Below are 20907 nucleotides of genomic sequence, written 5' to 3'. Positions count from 1 at the left end.
AGACACAAAAACCCGCATCACTTTCCATACGACTGCTTTCACCCTCGAGTTTGCGTGGCCAGTCGACTAAAACCTTGGGATGTATGATGTCCCATCTCTTCCTACACAGGGGCAGCAACATTTAGTGGAAATATGAGATCAGGGAGTCAAGCTTACATGGCGGGGGGAACAACGAGTTTGCATCCCGAAGTATTTAGCTGTAGCCCTTTCAAGCCCATGAATATCGGGTAGAGGCGCTTATTGATCGGGAAAGCTACAGGTAATTGTGTCTCCCCGCGGAGGACTAGTTTACTGCATAAAATCCATTCCGAGGGAGCAAAGCTAGACAGATCATCATCCGGAAAATATCGCCGTGTAGCAAAGAGAAGTGAAGTAACAATTTTGACTCTTAGCACCGCTTAGGGTACATGGTGGCTGAAAAATGCCAAAATTCCTTTGCGCCTTGATCATGGAGGAAATTATGAAGATTGAGAGATAAAATTGTCAAATAAGTACTCCATTTTGAGGACTGATCTTTTAGTGCAGTGGAAAACCGCTGTTTTGATGTATGTACCTGTACGTGTACAATTCTCGGAGATCAAAAGATGCCCACTTTGCCAGACTCTGATAAGGCAGTAAGTTGCTTGCACGGCAGTACTCAGATCTATATCATGCTGCAAAAACGCGAGGGCTTGGATGACAACGCCCGGCTTGTTATACCACCACGTTCTTTAGCGAGGCCATCGGATAGGCTATATTTTGAAAGAAAGCGGGTTGGAAGCAGGTTGCTAGTGATGCGCGGGAGCAGAGCAGCCGAATAAGACTGTCGCCGCTGGTGGCCGTTTAGAAGCGGAGACTGGTTCAATGAATTCAATCAGCATCGAGCCGTTTTTCATCTCTCATCGTCAACCTGCACTGAAAACTTATGAGGTTTGGTCTCTCGTAGAGTTGATGTGGTGAGGTGATGATCATTGAATCGGGCCTCTCATTCGACTTAAAACTTACCTATTTACCACACAACGAGCGCTTGCGTGTGGCATTCACTAACCAATGTTTTTTTATTCATGTTTATTGATCTTCTATTCTCTCTCTCTTTTCTCTCATCATTGCAAGGAAATTTTTGCACCTTCGGGCGCCTTTCTATCAGTGGGTGGCATACCGAAATTGCTACCAGGCCATTAAAATACCATTTTAAGAGGCGAGACTGAACGACCTGTTCAAGGCCATAAAATATGCTGCATATCGACCGCTTGTAATTGCGTAGCTCCAGTCCATTATCTCCCTAAGAGAAATAGAACATATATAATCTACTTCTCTTGAAATAAATTTTTGGCAACCCCTCCCGTGAAAATGGACTCTATATTTCTTGATATTTCATCTATGTACGGGTCTGTTTCGCGAATATAAATTTGCCGAATAAATCTATAGAAAAAAAATGGTAAAAGAACGATGACCATGGGAATGTAAAGGAGGATTCCAATGCCGTAAAACTTCCACCAAACTTACAAAATAAATATACACAAAAACCTTGTACCCATCGACCCAGCCTAGTTTCGATTGCCGACCCGCAAAGCATTCCAATCGTCCGCCCGCCTCAAACACTCCAACACGATATTCCAAAATGCATCGACATCGATTCCACGGGGTATAGTCACACCGGCCTTTCCGCGTTCTACGGGACTTGCATTTGTCCGACCAACCTCACCGGTAATCTTTCGATCTGAGCCATGCTGACCATCGGTCACAACATTCACGAGGAAGCGCTCTCCATCCCGGTCGTCGAAATGGATATACCTTGCATGGCTGCTCCCATTATCGCTACTGTTCAAGTTGGACAATAACACAGCAACGGCAACGGGATCGTGCAAGGGGGGACCAACATCGAGACCAAACACCGTTTCATAAGTGCCTGCAAAGTAAAGTAGGAGAGAGTGGAGGATTTGGCGGAGGACTGAGGGAGTCGGGTTCACGTTGCTCGTACCCATTACTGGTTGGAGTTCAGTCTGCAGAATGAGGGACTGCACCTTTGGTGTACATAGCACCTGGTGTGTAAGATCTAGAGGTATTAAAACTGTTTTCGGTGCAAGGGCCGGGGACGAAAAAATGGATTGTGCAGATTCGGGATCACACTAATTTTTCCCTTATCAGTTATCAGCAAAATAAGTGAACCGGCCCTCAATATTGACTAACGTAGATATTAAACTCTGCCCAAGGTGTGATGTTTCCAACACGCGACTCATCTCCTGCCCGCTTGCAAATAGGGGCATGCGAAAACCCGCCACCTATGGCACCACCCATAATGCTGAGACCTCGAACGTGCTCAGCAACTTCGGGAAACGTTGCGAAAAGAAGCCCGACATTAGTGAGAGTTCCTGTGGCAACTAGCCAGGCTGTGTTTTTCGGCTGTTCCAGCAGAGAATCTCGCATAGCGACGATTGCATTTCGGTTCCTCATTGGTGGTCGTGTTGGCGCGGGAAGTAAATCTGTCCCATCAAGTCCAGATACGCCTAATAATCCGTCAGCCGCTTGTTGTCATGAAGTATAGGTAGAGCATGGTATGTATTTCGCGTACCATGAATATCTTGTGCATGTACAGCTGCCCTGCAGAATGGCTTTGCAGCTCCTGGATATACAGGAATATCTGATCTGCCAATGGCTTCCAGGATGCTTCCGGCGTTTACTGTTGTATTTTGGAGCGAGCCGTTTCCATGGACGGTACTGATCCCTAACAGCTTTAAGGAAGGGTGATGGGCAGCTAAGAGAATGGCGAACGCATCCTTTTCACGTCTATTAGATTCACAGCTCCTTCTTGATACATTGTCGAAAAGTTTGATCAAATGATGAACTTACATCATGGCCTGGGGCATCACATCAGTATAAGTAGCACATTTCCTTGATTGGTGGGGGTTAAAATATGATAAGACTCACCTGGATCACAATCCAACCAAAGAGGAGTCACCTGTCCTTCGTGCGACAGGAACTCAGGTGTCTGATCCAGCATGATGGTGAAGTTGAGTGCCAAAATATGCTGCTGAACCTGAACCTTTAGTTATTCTAAGACTCTTATCGATAAGAGCAGGATGAGGAGAAAACAACCAGTACTAATTAGGACTAGTTCATAACATTAACCCCGGCCTTACGCTCGGACCGCTGTTCACTCACAGAGCCGCATGATTTATTTATACAAGTCAAACAGCGAACAACCGGCAGAGGGACGGACGAGACAACGACCACTTCTACCGTAATGTTGGATTTCCGCTAAGCCTGCGAGATTACGATTAAATCCTGACCACGCACTGATTTTGGAGACCCTCGTTCTGGATATCGACGGACAATCAATCAATGATTTCGAGTCAAGCTTACTGGGGTGTTATCAGAGCATTCAACTTTGGGAGATGAGCACTGGCAATAACGGGGGACGACCACGCCCTCCTCAAGCCGTTGCCTCCAAGTCTGGACCTATAGCTTCCTCAGCTAAACAGCCAACGCTCGCGGTTCCGTCCTCTAAACCCCCCTCGACTCCTCGATCACCTTCGCAAACTCTCCAAGCAGGCAAGCCCAGTGCGCCATCTAGCCAAACCGATGCAGCCAACGATAAAGCTACGGCGGCGCTGATCCGCCGTGTCCTCTGTTCTCAGTCCTCTAACTATGGGCCAGACCAACGGGAGCGGGGTACTCCTCGACCCCTGGAAGAGTTGCTTCCTCCCCTTACGAGCTCGAACGAGGTAGATCTACAGCTGTATGCTCTAATTGCGATCATAATTAAAGAGTTCGTTTACGCCTGGTACTCAACGATTACCCCAGATCACACTTTTAGCGATGAAATTATCCAAATTATCGCCCATTGCACTCGTGCGCTCGAGCAGAGGCTCCGGCAAGTAGATGTGGATGCTTTGGTTTTGGATGAAATCCCCGCCTTGGTTGAAGCACATATTGTTGGTGAGAGTCCAGTCAAGCAAGCCGTGTGATATTGTTCCTCCAAGCCGGTTCGGCTGACAACGGAATATAGCGTTCCGTACCGCCTACCAAAATCCACACATGAACCGCTCCGCTTCTTATCTCCACACGGTTTACCATACTTTGAACCCACATCCGGCGCTCTTCCCTGTCCCGGACGCCTCCGATACGACGGCGATTGCAGAGCAACAAAAGCGAGAGACAGCATACCGCCAATTACTTGCCCAGGGCGTTTTGGCTGTGCTTCTCCCAACCGAAGATCTGGAGAATGTCTACTTGAGGACATTGGTTGGCGATATTTTGGCGGATATGATCCTGGGCGAGTTCGTCAGCGACAAATTGAGCGATGGTCCATTTATCTATGAACTCCTCACACGGCTCATCACGGTAATACAGCAAGACGGCCGTAAAAATGAACAAGCGGAGCATATTCAAAAAGGCCGACTGGAGAGGTTTGGCCTTCTTGGCCCCAAAGGAGAATCCGGTTACGACGATTCGTCTGGTGCAAACCAATCAAATTTATCAACGCTGCTGTGGAGAATACTGCAATATTGCTATCTGACATTTATGACTATTCGATTTGTATTGGTTGGACTTTTTCAAGTGGCATCATCGTCGCTTCGTGTGTCTTCAGGGAGACCGCCACCTGCCTGCTCACAATCGACTCCCGTCAATCTTGCAGGAGAACCTCAAGCCTGGCCTAACGGGGGTAGCCTCCGTCGACCCGTTCTCAAATATAGAATATTCGGCATGGTTTCGCAACTAATCGATGTGCCTGGGCGAATGCCATGGCTCGGTGGGGCCCTTGCTCTCGCACAGTATGTGATGGTCGAGGGACCAGGGAAGCTTGGGGATACGGGAATGATACTTGACAGGTAAGCCCAACATATCATTTTGCGTTTTGTTATCCTTCACGCAGTTCATGAGTCGCATCGGCTTTTTTCCCCTTTTCAAGAATGAATGGGGCCTTCCCTTCTCGTGTCATTGCCCACATTCTATGCTATCCAGCATGCGTATCATGTTTCCCCGACGGGTAGGGCATCATTCAAATTGTTCGTCACCTGTGCTGGGGTCCCTGGCTTTTTCAAGAAAGGATCATGCGGTGTTGCAGTTGCATCTGCTAAATATCCTGGGCAGCAGCTCCAGAGAGGGATTCAGAAGGATTGTTGGTGATTGCATGCATGGCCCTTCGGTCACTTGATCTGAAGGTGGTTGGCACTCATCCAATGAGAATGTTATTCTGGTCCGAGACAAAAGTTGGCATCAGTTTGGCCTTCATCCACCCAAGGTTGCCGTGCCTAGGAAACCCTGTCCTCACCTGCTACCCGTCGTTGTATGTACTGAGGTATTTTACTTTGGTCGTCTTTTTCATCTTTTTTTCATCTCATACTTACTTACCGTTACATGACGTGGTTTTACCGTTTTCTTACTCTACCATGTTTGGTCTTTGTTTTCTTTCATTTCTTCCTAGCGGCAAATTTTCCACCTGTTTTGGCCTTTCCTTTCTAGCAAAAGCGGTATTTTAGCTTGCTCCTCTGCTAGTGGCTGTGCAGCAGCTTTCTTGTCCAACCACTGCCAGAGAAAAGCAAACAGGACAGGATCAGCAGGACAGGCCAGAATAAGCCGGTCGTTTTAACCGCCTTCGCCGTTGGTCCATTGGCTTCTGTTATTGGGTTGCTCTTGGCCTCCTTCATCGGGACCGGCCCTTCCCTCCCGTCCGCTCAAGAAAATGCGCCCATTTTCATCACTGTGAAAGCTGCCATTGGTCGATCATTTTCCTCCTCGCTTCCGGAACTGGCCAACCAACGTCTGCAAAAATACGGCAGCTTAACATGGGCGGATCATGGTGAGATCCACTCTGATCGTCCCCCACATGATCCTCTCTTGCTCTATCTGCAAGGCAATATTCCAGTCCAGAATAAAATCAACTATCTCTGGGGTGTCTCTCATCCGTCTCGGCTAGCCAATGGCCAGTCAGTTCAAAGTTTTCGGGCAATTAGCATTTTTTGAATCGGGCTAGATTAGCGATATCGGGGGTTGCTCTCCTCGCCCAGGGGTTTTGGCGATGGCGCAAGAAACCGTTTTTTCCTCCTCCTCTCACTCAACCCTCAAGCGCCGATGACGTCGCTGTTTCTATCAAGGAAAGGGCTCGTGATGATATTGACAATCTTATCATCCATTCCCCTCACTCGGTTTTACCATTGATCTCATCAACTCCAATCGGTCATGATTGATCTTCTCTCACTTTTACATGTTCGGCGGCGGGCTCCAAAAGTTTCGCACTTCAACGCCCTTGTCATGATCCTCGTTCAAACCCCTCTTTTCAACTAGCTCCCTTTCTTTACTTTTCTTCCTTTGGCTTGTGAACGTTGACCATGAACCTTTCATTGCCCAGTTCGGATTGATGCTTGAAAGTCTTCATGCTCACCCGCTTACAATATTTTTCTCGGCCCCTCTCCTAGGTTCCTGCACGAAACGATCCAGAAGGGTCTATTTACCCCCACTCTCCTTCCCGTTCTCCTGCTTGCAATTCGAACCACCCTCTTTCCTTTCAATACCAAACCCAGTCAGAATGCCACCATCTCAACGATTAGCTCCTCCACATGCTCGACAGCGCCTCAGGCTGAAGCGGGGATCAGTAACTCTGCTAGCAATAGTAAAATTGGATCGACTCTCTCGCTTGCATCTTCACTCTCCTCAAAGCTTTTGCCTGTAAGCCTACAAACCCGGTCGGGAGCCCTGTCGAATGCTGGTGAAAATTTGAGCAGACGAGAATGTGCAGTTAGCATACTTTCCCTCATCCCTCGCACCGTGGCATTAACGATATTTTGCATCCCAACCGCCCAAGCGAGGAACCGAGGAACTACAATATTAAACTTAAAATCTCGCGGTATCATCGACACAAGTAGCAACAGCGGAAGTAGGACAACCCACGATGTCACTGGCTATGAGGTCCCGAAGAGTTCCTGTATCAGCCAGCAATATTCATCTCCTGGTCCGTGCAAGCCGGACACCAACTTTCATGCATTTCAAGCAGTGCATAGCGCCCTTGAGCCCTCCGATCCTTCTACAACTACCAACTTCGACTCCACAGTTGCGAATAGAAAAGCTAAGGATAGCGCCGGGGACTCCCGTGTGCAAACGCCAGTGTTTTCTTCATTCGATGACGAAGAAAACGAAGAAATCAACGAACAAGAAGCCCTCCTATCAGCCATTGAGAACGATATCTTGGACGTATTTGCAGATAAATATTGTAATAAACACCTCATGTATTCCATCATTGAAACGGTTCTTGTTAAGCTCCTCCCTGAAATCTCCGAACATGGCATCGCTGAACTAATGGCTGAACGAGGCGTCTAAGAAGCACGCTTCCACTTTAACTGTGCTTCCACTTTTTTTTTTTTTTTTTTTTTTTTTTTTTTTCCCACCTGCTTATTCTCTTTCGTATTTATTTGTTAGCCGCCCTTCGTTACTATTTTCTTTTCTAACACAGTCATGCACCAGCCGTTTGTGCAGGAAGCCAATCCACGCATCCTCGTTTTCAGCTATTCCTTCCGTCTTGTAATAATGTGGACAGCGCGCGAAATATACTTCCCGCAAGGAATGATCTCACGGAAAGCCCTTTCCTTGCTTCCCCGCCGCTACCATAGCTCATCAAGGGAGAGGCGCCGTTCTATGTCCGCCGCTCATTCATAGTTTATTCCTTTCTACCCGCTCCTCTGCACCAACCATATTCGTCTTTCTGCATTCTCTCCTCCCCGGTAGCCTCTCCATATTTTCCCGGTTCATCAAACGAAGTCATGATAAACTAGAACGAAAGTAGGAGCAAAAGAAGAAAGCAAAAGCCACTGTATTCGTTACTGCGGCGCTGAAGAGCAATAATGGTATTGTCTTATATTTGGGGGGAGGGGGTTTGCTTTAGCGCCATGACCCGCTTTACTTACCTATTGTAAAAATCCTTAACCTCGTCTTGACCAAAAGAGGCGTTCCTGTTACTGCGTAGAACCGAGAAATATAGGGAATAGTAAGAGGATCGAAACAGCCCCATTGGTGAGAACAGCTTCGCTGTTAGCTTATATTTGATGGATTTCAACGGTTCAATTGGAGTATCCCCGAATTATACTATCAGCAATGCTTTTGGCTTGCTCGTTCCAAAGTAACTATTTCGATGTAAACTTGAGGGGGTTTAGTATATGCCCGCTGCATTATTTCCGTTGAATTACTATGTACTCCGTATGAGGTGATGTTTTTCTTTTCTTTTTCCTCCTTTTCTTGGTGGTTGCTTTCTTTTGCTTTTTCAATTATTTTTTCTTTTTCATATACCTACTTTTCTTCCTTTTTCCGCCCACTAGCTATATGATAGTGCCCCCTGTTAGGTGACCTGTTCACTTCAGCCTTATTGACTACTTGTTTTTTCAAGACCCAACCTATGCGACAATACTCGCTGATAACCTCTCCTAAAAGGAAGCAGGTGTGCGGGCCGGAGTTAGTCTAAGGTAGATAGATGCATGCATAAAACGGACCCTTAACCGGTCGGCGGCTTTGAAGGTTTTTCGTGCCGCCTAACGGTCTCAAGTTGGTCTCATCAGACCAACTCTCAATGATTGGCATGAAGAGCAAAGCAATACGATCTGTGAAGACTGTGATGGACGAGCAAAATAGGGAAGGGGAGAATGCATTTGATTTGTCCCGAGATCCAACATGGCTTCTCCACTTGCGTTTGGCTCGTTGCGGGCGCTAATTTTTATTTTATCGTTGTTATTGTTGGCTGTTCATTTGTCCATTCTATGGATTTGCTGGGGCCCACAGAGGTAGATAAGGATCTACTTGTTTGCTTGGAAATTATGAAGGAGGGAGTTTCAATTAACGAACAGTACTCTGTACGAAACTACACAGTTCAGTACGTGAAGTATACGGTAGATAGATACGTAGCTTGTTGCTGTTCATTTGCTCTCGTCTTCTTTTGCAAACAATCCATAGTTCCTTACTCCGTACGCCTGAGTCTCGATATATATATATATATACATAGCTTATCATTTCTCACTTGTGAATCAACCAACCCCTTTTCAAACAGTCTTGGGCTAGGGGTTCATGCTGCTCACCTTCTCCGCTCATTCGCTGCCAATCCATCCATCCAAGCTCAGGGTGAAGTTTTGTGACGAAGTTTGTGACGACAAGCGCCGAAATAATATCGAGAATGTAAGAGGCTGCAACCGCAACGGTCGCTATTTTTCCTCCCAAGCAGGACTCAATATAAAATTGTTTTTTCTTTCCTTTTGCGGGGAGTTCGTTTGAACGCTGTGTTAGTTCGCCTGGCATTCTAGTTGTCAATCGGGCAACAACCTGAGGCTGGTTGATAGACTTGTTGGCACAAATAAAATAAAAGAAAATAAGATTTTTTTTCATGGAACTCAAGTGTAATTAGTAAATGTATGTCGTGATAATTCTGGCTAGCCCCCCTACGATATGAGAGTTGACAGGTAACACCCCTTGGTGCATTATATGTCTTCCGGGTTTTCAGTGCGTTTTTTTTTGCGTGACATACAGCTACGAGGTTTTTTTTTTTTTTTTCCCTACATCGCAACCAAGTAGAGTCCGCTGTTGCTCCGTTTGTGTGCCCCGTTAAAACTGGATAAAGCTTAAAAAGAAATGTCGTATCGGCGAGGAAAATAGCTAAGATTATCAATAAGGCCTTTGCTGTATGTGTGCGAATGATAAGCACACCCCGCAAGACAAGGTGTAGTAGTAGTACGTTCAGTTTGCGGTACCTTATGTTGATTGAAGTGATATAAGACATATATACATACATTCTCGCTTTAATCTGAGTTGGGATTTCTTGGCTTTTCAGATCAGACTATATCGGGTCAGGTTGAGTAGCACAAAAGCGAGAACAACGAAAAAGGAGCCCATAAACGTGGGGGTTTGGGGATTGCGAACGGGGAATTGCTGCTGAGAACGCAGGAAAGCAGAAGTATCAGAAATATCAGATTGTATATATATAAACCAGAAGAGAGGCCGGGACAAAGTTAGACCAAACCACATCAGAAACTCAACGGCCCAGCAGGGATATGACCACTTCGAGGCTGTGATGCCAATGTGGTTGTTGATTCGGCGCCGTCCGGATGCTTTGCAATAGGAGAATCCTGAAAACGGCCAAAAAAAAAAAAAAGGATGGGGATTGAGTTTCAATAGAAAAAGTGATGAACAGAAAATATAAAAATCAAGCCTTCTCGAGGAAAGATACATGTCACGAAAAGTCTCAAAACCTTCAACAGATCGCCATATGCCCAAAAAATGCCAGCAACCCTTTCCCCAATTCCGGGGTGTTATGTTCCCAAAATTCCCTATAGCCATGTCGAACCGATCCCCACCGGCCCTTTCCGCGCGAGCGGTATATATATAGATAGATTCCCTGGCACAAAAGACAAGAGAAAAAAATGGGACGTGCATATTTAAAAAAAGAAACAAAAAAGAAAACGGGGATTCCAACCCCGTCGGAAAAGCGAAAGGGGAAGTAAATCCAATAAGGGGAGAGAAGTAAACTCAGGGGTAAATAAATCAAGCAAGGGATAATAATGCCTTGGGGCGCAAGTTTGAAACCTACAATTGCCTCTTCCAAGGCTAGTTGTTTGTGTTTTTTGTTCCGTGTGGATCCTTTCTTGGGCGATAAACCGACGACAGTGCGATTCCGATGAAAACTGCGTTGATGAAACACATATGGCAAGCACCAAGGGAAAGAAAAAGCAAAAAAAAAAAAAAAAAAAAAAGCGGAATGGTGGGAAATTGGCCTGACAGAAGCCGAGTGGTGGATTGGACCAAGAAAGGTAAATTAAAATAAAACGAATAACCATGAAATAAAATAATAAAAAAAGGAAAAGGAAAAGGAAAACAGAAGAAGGGGAAAAAGGGTATACGATATCTGGCGACTGGCGACGGGAATTGCTGACGATGAGCTGGACCCTACATTGCCGGTCGCTCGAACCCATCCTGCGTTTGGAGGCGCCAAGAAAAGGAGAAGCCAGCGTCTAGCCGGTCCTAGAATTGCATTGGACAATGAATTATCGTTATCGTGGCTTTGCCGTCATGCGGATATGTATCCCCTCCCGGCCCAGGACTGTGATACCCGATACCTAGCTGGTTTCAACGTATCATGATCTCTTTCGTTATATTTCAAAGAGAAAATTTCGGGTGTCGAGAGCGACACAGGGCCGACCGCTGTGGCCGGCGAAAAGTAAATTTGTTGACGAGTTTCAGCGTATAGTTGTTTGCGCAATACCCTTGCGTCAAGGTTTCTCTTTGATATTTGATTTCTTCATTCGAGCGATATGCCGCATAAACAATAAAACAAATCCAATGTGTAATTTGAAAATAGCTGAATGCAAAATGAAATATTAGAAATGCCGGTGGCGGCTTCTTCCTTCCGTTGTAACTTGATAATACCACTGAGGAGAAAAATAGTTTAGCCTCCTCTTCGAGTCATAACGTGTGAATGCTTCTCTTCTTGCTCACTCGGTGACCGTCCGCATTTTCATCAATGCGATGCAGTCCAGATAGTCCAGCAGCTTGATTTTGAGGCAACTCGAGCTTTTGCATCAACTTTCCGATGGCGACATAGTCCTGTGCTCCCAGACCAGTCGGCTGGCTGTTGAAATATGTCACAACAAGCTCCAGAGCACGGCGTGCCTCATCGTGAGTAGGAGAGCCAGGAGACGATATGGGGGAGGCAGTAGTGGGCTGCGGTGGGGGTGGGGGTTGCATGGAATTTGTTTTGATCTCTGGATTGCTGCGGTTCCTTTTGATTATGGATTCATTTGATGATGGGCGAGCATTCCCATGGTCTTCATCGGCAACATCTGGAGACGTGGACGGCTGAAAGACATTTTTAGGTGACACATGATCCGACGATCCGTTGACAACAGGTTCTGTTACGGCAATTGGGAATGTCTGGCTTCTTGGACGACTGGAATTGCTGCCCGAATCTTGCTGGACACGTGATTGATTTCCAGGACTGAAAGGGTTCTCCGAAAAGACAATAGGGGTAGGACTGGCTGTGCTGGTCGGAAGCGAGAGTTTTCTGTCCGCTGAATTGGCACTTTGCGAGTGGGAGAGCTGCCGGAATTCAGAGCTATACCCCGGCAAGGCACCATCAAGGCTCTCCTTTATGGATGATTTCTGTTTTGGGGACAGAGGCGAAGGAGTTGTTGTTCCGGTTGGCGATAGAGGAGAAAGTGTTTGGCTCGACAAAGATGCGTTGGATTGTCCATTTCCAGGACTGTCCAGTTCATTAACTGCATCAATTGAACCCTTCCGCGACTGAGAGCTTCGTAAATAGTTCTTCTGCTTGAATTTCTCCAGCCAATTGGAGTTTAGTATCTTTTGGTGGTTTTCAGGGCCACCAACAGTGCTCGCAAAGAAAATAGCCTTCTCTTTGATCATCTCATCATTTAACTGACCACCCTGGCGCTGATGATTCCTAACCCAGTTCGACAGAGCCCGTTCAATGTCCGGGAATTTTCCTTTCGACTTCTTTATTGGTGAACGGCTGCCATCGTCCGGGTAGAGATATTTTTCCTTTTGCCGTAGAACCTTGGAAACGGTGCTGGAAAAAAAAAAAAAAAAAAAAAAAAAAAGTTAGCAGAAAGCATGGGAAAAGACTTCTAGGCCAATTGCGGTTTGCGATCTGTACCTTCGTTCCACCCCGAACATAGCTATCCGGATTAGAAAGTCAGCATGGCAGGTTCTAGAAAAATTACCTCAGCACATGGGAAAGTATCCCTTACCTCCAATCTCTGTTTGTTTTACATGTGGGTTTTCCTCGTGATACATACACATCCGGCGTCGATCATTGTCCGTTAGAGTCCGTCGCGGTGTAGGAGCTGTGGTGGTTATTGGTGCTGTATGGATGGGATGTAAATTAGGCATAGAGGAAATCGGCATTGGCGGGAGAGGAACTGGCGGGAAGGTCGACTGGGTGGTCAACATGCTAGGCCATTGCGATGGAGTCGACAGAGGCAGCAATTGCTGCGATGTATACGGTTGCGGAATGGACATGCTATAAGAGGGCTCTACTGGCATGACCGGTGAAGAGCCATAGGTAAAGCCATTGAACTCGTTTATTGGCGATTGATGTTGAGAAGGACCATATCCACCTCCTATCTCAGCCCATTGAGGCGCGCCGAAATCATGTTCTTGCGGTTGAGTTTCAGTGTCCATGTTTCCCCCTTTTCTTGCTCTTACCCTTCTACAAGTAACTCGAAGAGGACCAAGGTGCCCTTTTCTTTCTATTAGCTTTGCGTCTCTTAACCTGTCGAGTTTGTAAGGAGTGGGCTGGAGATGAGCAAAATGTGCCAAGGAGAGGTGGGAGAGTAAAAGTTAGTAAAAGCTAAGTCCAATGAAGCCAAAGCGCAAGTTGGGCGGATCTTGCAGCTATAGATAAGGGAAAATCTGATGCATGATAATAAATGGCAGTAAGTAAGAAAGACAGTAGGCCAAAAAGCAAAATGAAAAATGAACAAGGCCAAGTAGGGAACAGGTCAATTCAAATGGGAGGCTCGGATTCCAGGTACCAGGCCAAACAAGCCTACACCTTGTCGAACTTGGTTGATCGGAGATGGGAGGTCAGTGAGGGGCCGCAGAGGCCGTTGTTTATAAATTATAATAATCTCGAGGAAAGAACCAGAGTACAGCGTAAAGTGACAAGGTGCGAAAGTACCCTTGTCAGGAACAGATCAGCTATGACTGATTGGTATTTTTGTAAGAAAAAAAAAGAAAGAAAGAAAAGAAAGGAAAGGAAAAAAGAAGAAAAAGAAAAAAATAACGGAAAAAGGAAAAAAAATGTCAGGAGAGTACGAATAGTAGTTATCAAGCAAAGAAAGAAGGTTGGAGCCGAAATAAAAAACAATAGAGGGCCGCCAGAGAGTCCAAAACGGCTTTGGATACGGAGGTCTCTGGGATCTCTGGGTATTGGGCTCAGAGCGACGAGGACAGAAAATAACAGAATGCAAGGGGGTCGAAGCCAATCCACGGGCCTCCCATGGCCTGACGGTCAACGCATCCATCCCATTGGGCATTCGCTTTACAGGCTGAAAATTGGAGAAGTCACGAAAGACGGCAAAGAATTACAGTCCTCATACTGACACCGTTCAGAGAAAATGAAAACCAATACACAAAAAAGAAAGCGATGTCAACTTTATTGGTGAATCAAAATATTGGACGGGCGGTATCGGCATTCTGGTTGGAAGGTACTCGTATCAGGACCACCATGTGTTTACTGTAATTGCGCTTGGCCTTTACCCAAAGGCTTTACTCCGTAAGTATGGTTTTAAAACAAAATTAAGTGGACTTGAAAAATCAAAACTGGTTGTCGGATTGGCCATCTTGGTGCGGCGCAGTCCTGTCATTCTTCGAAATCCTTGGATAAATCAGAGTCGAAACCCAAGGATAGGCCTTGCTGAGTTTCTGTGTCGAGTTGTTCCCACTCACATTGTTACTGGGTAATATACGGTATGCATGGGTACTTCCATATATTTCAGCCCAGCCACAGACGAACCCATTAAAAAAATATAGGAATTATCCTGATGGGCGGGGTGAAAGAGGGGGTTTACCTGAGGATATCCTGAATCATGAAGAACTGGAGGGTATCCAGAACAGCCTTCAACAGAAGACCCCGTTTAGTGCAAAATAATGCCTGAAAGGCTGGTGAGGGGAAGGCTTCGGTTGTGGAGATATGCCAAGGCAGGGAAAAAGGGAGCCAGGCGGCGCATGAGCGATCTTGGTGTGGAAACATCGGCAACGGTGGGAAAGTGGGATGCATGGAATAACTTTGGTGATTTTTGACTCGTGCAAGATCCTCTCAGACCAACTGCCTGTGGAGTTTCAAATCATCATGAATATTGGTCCTTCTTTTGGAGCTCAAATGGTAGATCCCCAGGATAGTGTTGCACTGCGGCCGGATTACGGGTGAGATTGGATCTACCCATACCCATTGGACATAGAAGTTTTCGCGCTGTGAGATCAGATGAGCTTAGAGAAATCATCTGCCCGTATCTGGACGAGCTATCAGCCAAATGGAGACTGCCATAGATATAAGCGGGAAGAAGAGTTCGGGCTTCTGCTTTTCCCTGAACATCTAGTCCACGAGACTAGAAAACTCCCTAGGACAAAAGGGCTTTCAAATTGACATGATTCGAGAAAGGCATATCGCACTTCTGGAACTCCACTACACAGCACGAAACAGCATCATCCCCGCTGTTGGCTGGAGCTCGTTCTGGTGGTTGTCTCCTAACACTAGTCGAAATGGCATTCGCTTGAGAAAAAAGCGGAGAAGGTCGCTGGGCCGAAAAAGTCACCGGCAAATAGATTTCCCATCCTTTTTCGAAGGTTGTATGTATTGCACAGTGGACAGTGCACAGTACACATACACAGTGTACGGAATACAATGTTTATGTTGTTGAGGTTCAAAATTTTCTTTTGATGACTGACACATCTCGCTGTTGATGTGAGGCTTTCCATTTTGTATAATTTTGCTGATTGGCTGGAATTCCACGATATTTGACTCTGGGGTTTTCAAACTTGTTGGCCATTGATGCATGCCAGTGTTCAAGCAAACAATTCTTCCAACCTAGTAACAATCAGCAACGTAAGAAAAAGCAAGCACATGTTCCGTTACAGAACAATATAATACGTTACCAGACCGACAGATACAATACAAACTCCGTACTAATGCCAAGCGGCCTTACTTCCATCGTCGAGTCGATGTCAATCCAAGGAATCCATGTCAACGGCTATTTCAGTGGTGTCCGTTCCTTGATACGGTGTTATTTTCCCCACCTCTTTTGATCGCATATGAGCTGTGGGCATCGGGATTTCCTGTCCCAGGAGAAGAACATTTTTAAACAGGGAATTTTGGAGGAAATGTATGGGCGTGGAACGAAAACCTTTTGAACCTAGCTAGCTAGAGTCAAGTGTCAAGTCCTATCATTTCTACCGTTGGTACTATTTTGAGCTCTGGCGTAGAGATTTTTCATTTATATCTTTGCTACTCAGCACCTCTAGCTGTTAATCCAATATCATTTCTGGAGCCTATGGAACAGTTCAGCGCAAGAGTTCGATATGTTTTTTGACTTTCATCATGTGGGGGGCACTGCTCACACTTCTAGCTCTCAAGTTAATGTTGGAGGCATTGGATTGGATGGTTCGTTCCCCCTGGCGCTGCTTTGTTACCATATAAGTAAGACAAGGCTATGTACAGGTCTCTTGTGGTTTCAATTAAGATCTCCCATCATCTCCGCAGTTCTCAAAATGGGTTTATTGCTATAGTAGTGTCAAAATCAGACTCTTTCGTAAGACCATTAAAATCCAGTGTTTTGCTTACAGCAACTGTTGGACCTTTGTCCCTTCAAATTTGCGGTTAAATGAACTGGGCGTCTATCTGTAGGGATCTGGATGGGGATGGAACCGCGGATCAAGTGCAGTGGAGGAATGTTGTAGTAACATCTCATTCACAATTTCAATTACATAAACCCCATATGAACCTAACTAGTCAGCTAACGAGTTAACTTGTTCATACCATCCCTCTATCCCCGTCCCTATTTGATGATATCATTTTTGATCCCCGTAGTCAACAGGGTCCACGGGTATGTACTAGTAGCCACGCCAAAAGGCCATTCACGATGTGCTTTGGACGCCAAGATGAGCTGGGGCTCCCGGATGAAAATCATCCTTTTCAGCTCCGTCAATAGCAGGTGCATCCTAGACATCCAGAATAAAGAAGAGACACGGGATAAGTGAACCTCACTGTTAAACCTCTATACCCATGAATATAAGCATCATAGCTCACTGGGTTGCAGCATGAACCTAGCGTGGTTGGAAAAAAATTTTTCTATTCATCAATATTCTTAGTAAATTGCACACCTGAGAAGTTGAGTTAGGCCTGATCAACGGTCCAAGCTCCGCTCGCAGCGGGCGGCCCTAGAACTGAAAACTAACTCAAGCTCAAGAGCTAGACAAAAATGATCTGTCAACTCATCACACCAGCAATCATGATTCCCGATCAGCGCTGTCATCCCAGGCCACTAGACACTCCTTGGCCCAAGGAAGGGTGGACCATATCCGGGCAAGATCATGCTGGCGCAAGCCGGTCCTCCCTGTCCAATTGCTAACCTTTTACAGACAAAATACGGGCACGTTTTCATGCCTCCTCAAGCCGATGTCACGTTTACTCTGGGTACCTTGCCATGTTTGAGCTTTTAGGCCATTGTGAAGTGTATTCTCCAGGAATTGATCACTACCTCCCTGGTTAATTACGCCGCTGCTAAATTCAAGGCATGGCATAGAGTTTACACGATCTTGCATACAAAGATAGTTAACTAATTACTCGCTGATAACAGCATCTCTCATGCTTCTCGGCATTTGCTTCAGAAAATACGCTAACCTTGATTCAAATATCTGAAGACCTCTATCTGTGACAACAATGCCCCAAAACGTCCATATACGCAGTAATGATTTGCGGTGATAACGGGCATTCAGAGATCAGAGGCTTTCATATCAAGACGCTTAGAGATATTTATGACAATCTCTACGCCGTACGCTGCGTATGCCATAGCAAACATCTAGAGGCATCGATAACAAATTATGCTCTCATCCACTGGGCTTATCGGCAGCCTGCGTGCGCCTCCAAGAACCAGGCATCTCCGAGGGGCTTAACTCTGGAGGGTGCGAGCTCCGAGACCAGACCAGAGATTATTCGAGCTTTTGGAGGTTGGAGCATTGTCTCACGTGGTTTGATCTTGCAGCGATGCACAGAGATCGTCTGCCCGTGCTCTGTTCCGGGCAAGATCGTTGCAGGTAAACTAATTGAGCGATACAGAGTGTGCCGAATCAGCAACACAGAATAGACTGAATGGAAAATAGGAACCAGAAGAAAGCTCGAAAAACACATGGATTGTAAAGACCATATTGCAACCATTCTCATTTCCCCATTCTTCCGGTTTATTTCTTTGTTCAATTCTCATCCAACGTAGACCCAGCCGCGAAAGACGTTATCAAACCCCTGCATTTTGTAAGTTCATCCGTCCCTACCTTGTCGCTCTCATAGCCCCAGGTCTGGACTAACAATCTCAAAGGTTAGGGCTCTCACCTCCCAGGACGACGCGAATTTCAAGGTCCTTATGCCTATTTTATTATTAATGCCAAGACGGAAACTTACGAGGCTACATTTGTTCCGAGATACACGCACTTCTCAGTTATAAAGAGGTTGCTTGTTCATTGGCGCCAAAACGAATTCTGTTTGTCGGTGGAGCTTCGTGCATTTACAACAACAGACTACAACCACCATCCATGATTTCATATACAGGCCACTACAACGGCCGCGAGGAATTCGCCAATGAAATTCAGGGACGGGTTCTGACTGAATCCATCAAGGTTGACCTTAATTCTTCCTTGCTGATCTTTCCTTCTCGCCATGGACCGCGTAAGTTAGGTTCCTTTTGTAAGAGATCGACCACGGTTCGCGCCATTTTCGGAAGCGAAGGGGGTAAAAATTGAAGCTGGTCCCTTCCGCTCCTTGCGAACTTAGTTCCTTTTTCTTTTTTTTCTTGTTTTTCTTTTTTTCTTGTTTTTCTTTTTTTCTGCCCTTTGTCGTTGTGGTGATAGCTGGTGAAACTGGCGGAGAACCAAACTATTTCGTCCAACCGGCAGCCGGGCCATCAGCCCTTTCTCCGCCTAGCTAAACTGATCTGAGAAATGCGCTAACAAGCGGGAAATAAAACGGAACGGAGGAACTATCAAAGTATCAATCGATGTAGGCCGAGGCCGGATTGTTTACTTTGAGTATGAACTCATCCTTGGATGAGGTGGAAATACTTCTGGTTCCTGCTCTGCGTTCCTCGTTAAATTCCATCGTTTATTCGACTTCTCATTTCCCGTCTTGGTCTCTGGGCAGAAGAAGGTATAAAGAAAACCCCTTATCAATATTCTTGGCTTCAACCGAGCCGAGAATTTTGGTTAAGCTTCTCTGATTGATTTCCAATAACATAGTTTTGATAAGAAACCGTCGAAATCTATGCGTGACGTAGACAAACTTTTTTTAAAGGCTTTTTACGTATCATTTGTGGGAACGACAAATGAACAGTAGCTCAGGGGTATCTTGACCCCGACAAAAAAAAAAAAAAAAAAAAAAAGTCGCGGGGAGTTTCGGTGAGAATTAAATGCAAAACCCGCGTATAGAAAGGGTGGTTCAAGGTTTATTATATATACGGAAGAAAATGAATTCCCCATGCTTCTCAACGGTACGCTCATCGTCAGACCTAGCTATACATTCACAACTCAGCCGCCAATAGGCGAAACCATTGCGTCGTTTTATATAGGACGCAACTGCACATGGCGGTTGAGCATCTACATAGGTATGCAAAATACATCAAATGATAAGGGGATGTTCTCGGTTTTTAATATACGTGCGTACATTCCCACGTATGATCCTGCTCAATGAATATTCTAGAAACCACAATGGGTGACAAACAGGCGCAAACTGCCGATTCCAACAATCACCAATATCGTACGTATCCCATAACCCATGTTGGCTGGGGAATTGGAAGCCTTGCACGAGTGGTTCGGACCATCTTTGTATGGCTGGGCATAGTGTGCTGAGAATCCAGTCAGCCGGCCCCAAGCACCTGCGAATGGACAACATCAGCTGCTCGCAAATTGAGACCAGCTTTGACATAAAAACTTTTTATTTCAATTTCTGATCGGAAGGACTTGGATACACAAATCTCGATGTTCAGGGAACAGATCAGATTATCACTTCGACTTGTTGTTATTCTGGCAAAATGGTTTAAAATCCCTTCAACCCCGGCCTCGCCCATCACGGAGATTGGTGTTTGCAGAACCATGAGGCCCTCTGGTCCCGTACAAGATATACTCTGCCAAGGGGAGTAGAGATAGAAAGGAGAATATATATGTTCTCTCAGTGATGGCAAAGCAGCGACCCTCCGAAAACCAGCGAAAACGGAAATCAAACAAAATCGAAGAGTAAGCGGAATGAGTTTCTCAACAACCCAGACCGTTCATCTCCCGATTTCTCTTATCTCATCCCACCCCCTTTTTTTCTTGAGATGAAGACCACATCCCGCGCGTTTGCCCCAGAATACGAAAAGTTGGCAACACAATTTTGAGGTGGTGCTGATCATTCGAAGGAAGGAATCGGGAACTCAACAGATGGATGAGAAATGAAAATGAAATGAAACACAGTGTACATGGAAATGGGCGAATACGCATGGAGAATGGGTATTTCTTCAGATGCTCAGCTTAGTACGATCCACATTCACCACTCCATCCGCCTTCAACTGTGTCGAAGAGTGGAGCAAGAAAAGAGAAACAGAGAGAAGGAGAGGGAGAGAGGGATGTCTCTGTACCGATACCCGACGCAAGGGTGACCATCGGCCTTTGGAAGAAAGGAAAGGAGCAAACATGACATGCCCGATCGATAAGGCTGGGTGGCATATTCTTTTCTTCATTTCTTTTTCTTCTTTCTCTCTCTTTTCCACCCACCCATCCATCTATCCCCCCTTTTTCAAAAACCGAGAATGTCCGGATGGCATTGCAGTTCACAGAAACGAGCAGGACTGAGATGGAAAACGAGAAGCCACAGATTGGAATCCCACGTCCGATGGACTGAAGTGGGACTGGTAACTAGCCGGCTTGAGGGTTAAGCAAGGGGTTTTTTGTAGGCGGCTTCGTGCATGCAGTTCAGGTCAGCCGTTTTCCTAAAAAGCAATAAATAATAAATAATCATAAAATCTGGGAAGGGCGACTATCGGATAAAAATACAGAGATACAGAGAGAAATGGAAATGGAAGGTTCAAGAAATATGACTTCACTTTTAAGCAGGGGCAAATAAGTAAAGGACTTAGTTATCTATACAATTCCGAAAATGTATACCTCCATTTCAATCGGAAAAAATGAACCTTGGAA

The 20907-nt window shown here is 45.8% G+C and overlaps 6 protein-coding genes across 6 annotated transcripts; 2 read left to right on the top strand and 4 right to left on the bottom strand.

Annotated features, from left to right (window-relative positions):
• Positions 1–1331: 1331 nt before the first annotated feature.
• On the bottom strand, positions 1332–2992 carry HCBG_06975 (uridine nucleosidase; the record flags this gene model as incomplete). Its single annotated transcript, XM_045434024.1, has 5 exons — positions 1332–2108; positions 2170–2486; positions 2552–2756; positions 2830–2837; positions 2908–2992. 5 exons carry the CDS (start codon positions 2978–2980, stop codon positions 1527–1529), a joined length of 1185 nt encoding a protein of 394 aa, XP_045285505.1.
• A 382-nt stretch (positions 2993–3374) lies between these two features.
• Positions 3375–7296, top strand: HCBG_06974 (PXA domain-containing protein; the record flags this gene model as incomplete). Its single annotated transcript, XM_045434023.1, has 5 exons — positions 3375–3918; positions 3989–4811; positions 5087–5269; positions 5490–5909; positions 6399–7296. The coding sequence occupies 5 exons, from the start codon at positions 3375–3377 to the stop codon at positions 7294–7296; spliced, it is 2868 nt and encodes a 955-aa protein (XP_045285504.1).
• A 757-nt stretch (positions 7297–8053) lies between these two features.
• On the bottom strand, positions 8054–9435 carry HCBG_06973 (uncharacterized protein; the record flags this gene model as incomplete). Its single annotated transcript, XM_045434022.1, has 6 exons — positions 8054–8096; positions 8264–8288; positions 8364–8393; positions 8460–8498; positions 8997–9234; positions 9400–9435. 6 exons carry the CDS (start codon positions 9433–9435, stop codon positions 8054–8056), a joined length of 411 nt encoding a protein of 136 aa, XP_045285503.1.
• A 1076-nt stretch (positions 9436–10511) lies between these two features.
• HCBG_06972 (uncharacterized protein) lies at positions 10512–11090 on the top strand (the record flags this gene model as incomplete). Its single annotated transcript, XM_045434021.1, has 2 exons — positions 10512–10616; positions 10809–11090. The coding sequence occupies 2 exons, from the start codon at positions 10512–10514 to the stop codon at positions 11088–11090; spliced, it is 387 nt and encodes a 128-aa protein (XP_045285502.1).
• Positions 11091–11412: 322 nt separating this feature from the next.
• On the bottom strand, positions 11413–13149 carry HCBG_06971 (uncharacterized protein; the record flags this gene model as incomplete). The annotated part of the gene is made up of 3 exons (XM_045434020.1): positions 11413–12535; positions 12623–12644; positions 12717–13149. The coding sequence occupies 3 exons, from the start codon at positions 13147–13149 to the stop codon at positions 11413–11415; spliced, it is 1578 nt and encodes a 525-aa protein (XP_045285501.1).
• A 4438-nt stretch (positions 13150–17587) lies between these two features.
• HCBG_06970 (uncharacterized protein) lies at positions 17588–18452 on the bottom strand (the record flags this gene model as incomplete). The annotated part of the gene is made up of 4 exons (XM_045434019.1): positions 17588–17786; positions 17954–18044; positions 18074–18108; positions 18364–18452. 4 exons carry the CDS (start codon positions 18450–18452, stop codon positions 17588–17590), a joined length of 414 nt encoding a protein of 137 aa, XP_045285500.1.
• Between the last annotated feature and the right edge of the window lie 2455 nt (positions 18453–20907).

The sequence above is a fragment of the Histoplasma capsulatum genome (assembly GCF_000150115.1).
Source record: "Histoplasma capsulatum G186AR genomic scaffold supercont2.10, whole genome shotgun sequence".
Classification (NCBI taxonomy): domain Eukaryota; kingdom Fungi; phylum Ascomycota; class Eurotiomycetes; order Onygenales; family Ajellomycetaceae; genus Histoplasma; species Histoplasma capsulatum.
Note: the sequence above shows the minus strand (reverse complement) of the source record. Positions and strands in the feature narration are given on the sequence as shown.